Source organism: Apis dorsata, unplaced genomic scaffold (genome assembly GCF_000469605.1).
Source record: "Apis dorsata unplaced genomic scaffold, Apis dorsata 1.3 scaffold_40, whole genome shotgun sequence".
In the NCBI taxonomy this organism is placed as follows: Eukaryota; Metazoa; Arthropoda; class Insecta; order Hymenoptera; family Apidae; genus Apis; species Apis dorsata.
Genome location: NW_006263342.1, coordinates 74,011 through 78,343, shown reverse-complemented (window position 1 = coordinate 78,343; position 4,333 = coordinate 74,011). Strand labels below are relative to the sequence as shown.

General features: G+C 17.5%; 3 protein-coding genes across 4 annotated transcripts in view; 2 read left to right on the top strand and 1 right to left on the bottom strand.

The window, feature by feature from the left end:
• The window catches only part of LOC102670598 (probable serine/threonine-protein kinase DDB_G0283337), a 7,350-nt gene extending 4,193 nt beyond the window's left edge, over window positions 1–3,157 (bottom strand). The window contains exon 1 of one of the 2 annotated variants that reach the window (XM_031513375.1): window positions 2,867–3,157. In XM_031513375.1, coding sequence (XP_031369235.1) covers window positions 2,867–2,929 — 63 coding nt within the window. In that variant the 5' untranslated portion in view covers window positions 2,930–3,157. The remainder of the gene's footprint in view (window positions 1–2,866) is intronic. The other variant, XM_031513378.1, reaches the window with a different exon arrangement.
• Window positions 90–4,333, top strand: part of LOC102680730 (F-actin-capping protein subunit beta) — a 21,018-nt gene continuing 16,774 nt past the window's right edge. The window contains exon 1 of the mRNA XM_006608571.2: window positions 90–221. Coding sequence (XP_006608634.1) covers window positions 174–221 — 48 coding nt within the window. The 5' untranslated portion in view covers window positions 90–173. The remainder of the gene's footprint in view (window positions 222–4,333) is intronic.
• Window positions 3,983–4,333, top strand: part of LOC102680415 — a 1,942-nt gene continuing 1,591 nt past the window's right edge. The window contains exon 1 of the mRNA XM_031513381.1: window positions 3,983–4,192. Coding sequence (XP_031369241.1) covers window positions 4,094–4,192 — 99 coding nt within the window. The 5' untranslated portion in view covers window positions 3,983–4,093. The remainder of the gene's footprint in view (window positions 4,193–4,333) is intronic.

Below are 4,333 nucleotides of genomic sequence, written 5' to 3'. Positions count from 1 at the left end.
TATTATATATATATATATATATATATATATATATAATTGAAGATTTCAAGCAACATTTTGTAACCTTTGCAAAAACTTTTCGTTACGACATTGTTAATAAGTTATTAACAAAAAATATTGGCTAATAGATAGATTGTAGTAAATAGACTAGCCACGATGAGAGTGTTGATTATATGCATCAGTCTAAATACGAACAAGTTGAAATAGCACGAATAAAAAAAGTAAGTTGAATATAACAAATATTTTTTTATTGACAAAAAATTATATCAAATTATATTTTATTTAAAAATAATGAAACTAATTAATTAATTAAACTAATTAATTATTATTTAATAATTAATGAAAGCTAATGAAAATAATAATTATATCAAATTTTGATACAAAAAGAATATAAAACTTTTATAACAAATAAACGATAAATAATATATATTTAGAATAAAAAAAAAACGATACGTTACAATTTATAAATTAAAAAATAAATTAAAAAATAATTGATCAAATAAATGTCATTAAGTGATTGATTCACAGATGTCATTGGTTATGATATGTCTTATGGATCATCCAAATTTATCATCAGAAAGAGAGTATGTCCCGTTAACATTAGTCTTTTGTATTTTGATATAAATTTGGGATTTGTTAAAGACTTCGTCGTATTTTGAGCACTAGACATGATAACATATTGTATCATATTTTTAATATAATTCATATTATTAGAAAGAAAAAACATCGTCTTATCTTTTTATCTATTCAATTTCGGTCAGAGATTTCAATCCACGAATACACTCATCATCTATTCAGTTTCATGATTGCAAAGATTTAAATAAAAGTGTTTACTACTAAAATATAATAAAAATGCGGAAAAAAATTAAATTTAATTAGATTACAAGTGATTACAATTTATTAGTGTTGATAACTGTGCAGTGAAGTGAATAATAAATATATTAATTTGAAGATATATTATCTTTATTATTTTTTGATGATATTTTATCTATTCTCAGTTTAGTATTTAGTGCAAATTTATCAAGAATTAATTTAATAAGAAAGAAAATCAGAATATGGTTAATGTTAAAGAAAAGTTTCAAAAAATATCAAAGTTTGAATTGAATTTTTGGTGAACAATTGATTTCATCTATTTGATTAATTTATTTTTTAATTTAATATAATTTGTAATAAATCGTTTATTTTTTTTATTTCAAATATATATTATTTATCATTTATTTTATATATTATATATTATATATTTTATATATTAGAAAAATTTTATATTGTTTTTATTATAATTTGGCAATATTTTGAATGATGAATAAACATATCTTTACTTATCAATACTTCTTGGATTTATTTGTACTCGATTGATGGTACATCACACTACCGTCACAGTTCCGTATGCATTCTATGATTGACATATTTTTTTATTAATCATTAATGTTACAATAAATATTTCTGTAAGAAAAATATTGCTTGAAATTACTTTAGGAATTTTCAGTTCACAACTAGTGTTCCCATATTTTGGGATATCTTATATATTTATTATTTATCTATAAAGGATTATCAGAGAAAATCATCATAAATTGCAAAAATATAAATTAAATGATATATAATTATATATACATAAAACATATAACTGGAATAGTTTTTTTTTTTCTTATTTCATCAAAGATAAAGAAAAATTGTATGGTTTGGTAAGATTTATGTACTCATTTGTACTTATGTACTCAAGATGTAAGTACTCATTGTTTTTAATATGCAATGTTGCATTAGAAAAATATAACTATATTTTTTATATTTTTATAAAATCATGCTTTTTCACATAAATTAGTTGCTTTTTAACATTTATTTTATAATATTTTATAATTTTTAGAAAGAATTAATATAAAATACCCAAAAAATTTAGAATTTAAAACATAATTAAAATTTTTTGAGAAATACATAATTATTCATGAAGATTCTCTTTAAAATTTAAAAAAATGAATTAAAATGATTTATTCTAATGTAATATGTAATCAACGATATGATAAAAAATATTAAAAAACAATACGAAGAATTTATAACGGTAATATATTTAAATATCTCCTTATTACAATTGCATTATTTTGACATATATAATAAAAAATCATATCATATATATCATATATAATAAAAAAAAGAATATCTTCTATTAAAAAATATTCTTTATCAACTCAATTTTTCCGTTTAAGATTTCTTTATCTTAAACGAAACCAAAATTAGAGCTCATTCTACTTGCATAGTTTATCCTATATATATAAATATATCCAATATATATCAGTATATTATTTAATATGAACTTGCTTATTAGATCCCTTATTTAATTCATTGATACCAAAAGTTCTTTACAAATAATTCGAAAATTAAAACAAATTGATTATGTCTAAAAAAAGTTAGAATATTAAAATCAAAATAATATTTCAAGTTTATTAAGATTGATAGGAAAGAAACTAATCGATAAATTGACCCATATAAATATAATATCACAATTATATATAATCACAAATTATATATCATAAAATTGTATATATATAAATCTACCTTTGAAATTCAATTATTAAAATTATGAATGTATATTAATTAAAATATCTATATAAAAAAGAATATATTGAATGAACTCTTACTCATTCTATACTAAATATATTGCAATTTTTTTAATATTTTTTTTTAATATTTAATAAAAAATATAAATAAATGTTTCAAAAATAATAAATATACATATACAAACTATTTGTATATATTCTAAAATAAGTAAAACTTTATTTCATAATTTTGTACATATAACAATTACTTATTTAATAGTTTTATATATATATACATATTACATAAAATAAATTTTTAATTTATGAAAATAACTTACTATCCCCTCACGAAGAAAAAGTAAAACAATGCAGTAGAAAATAAAGAAAACAAAATTCTCCATAATTTGTCTATATATACAGTCAATATTCTATTGAATTATCTTATAATTATTGAAAACATATTCGTTTAAAATCAAATATATATACGAAATTAACAGGAAAAGATGCTGACAATAATTGCATGTTATGTTATTTTACTATTAAAAAGAATTTGAATTCAATGTGCGTTTCGGTGACATGACATATCCTGAATTATTTCCTTCCACTCAAATATAAATTGTGTAATTTAATTGAAAAGAATATCATAATTTTCATTGTTTCTTTAAAATTATTTTTGTCAGAAAAATGTATTTTTGAATAATTATACATTACATTTATGATAAAAATATTTATTTATTTTTTATGTATTTAAAAAATTAAATAGTATTTGAAAGTATAAAAATTAAAAAAATTCTAAAAATAATAAAAGGAATAATATTTAGAATTTAATTTATTTAAATTTATTGCAAAGCAAATATAGTTTAAAAGTTAATATAGAATTTAAAAGTTAAATATAATTACATTCATATAATAACTAATTTCATTAGAAATATTGTAAAAATTTGATTAAAATAAAATTTCAAATAAAATATATATTTTTTTATTTAAAAATCCACAGAATAATTTAAATAATCCAGAAGAAAAAAATTCAATATAGTATTACTAATAATTTTTTATAAATATCTATTATAATAAATATTAATTATAAATATAACTTATAAATATTTCTAATTAAAAAGAAAAGATTATATATACGAAAAAAAGTTGTATATATTGATTATTATATTGAAGTTGAATATGGAGAATAAATATTAAAATAATATAATAAAATAAAATAATATAATAATAATTGAAGTTCATATGTATAATATATTTATTATTAAAAAATCATAATAAGCACAAATTGATTTTTTGTTCTTGTTTATCATTGTAATTATAATACAAACATATTTTTCGTTCAAATAATAAGAACTGGATAAATCGATTCAGATAAATAAATTTAAATAACAAAAATTTATTTAATTGGATAATAAGATTAATTTCAATAAATAAAATATAGATAGAAAAGAAAGAAAGTTCATATAATTTACTGCTATTTAAAAGATATATAGTACAAAATATAAGATAAATAGTACAAAAATCTTAAAAGAAAGTTGGAGGGGAGAATAATAGAAGAGAAAGGAAATATGAAAGTGATCGAGAAAACAAGAAAAATTACTGATAATTTTAACAGAGAATTGTTGTTCTTCTATCATCAGAAACACAAAATGTGCTTTAAGTTATTTGTGAGTAAAAATTTATTTCCATTATTTTTATAAAAATTACAAATAATCTTTAAATAATTTAATTTTAATGAAGGATTGATTTTTAAAATTTTTTTATATAAATAAATTATAAGAATATAATATAAATTTATAATATAAAAA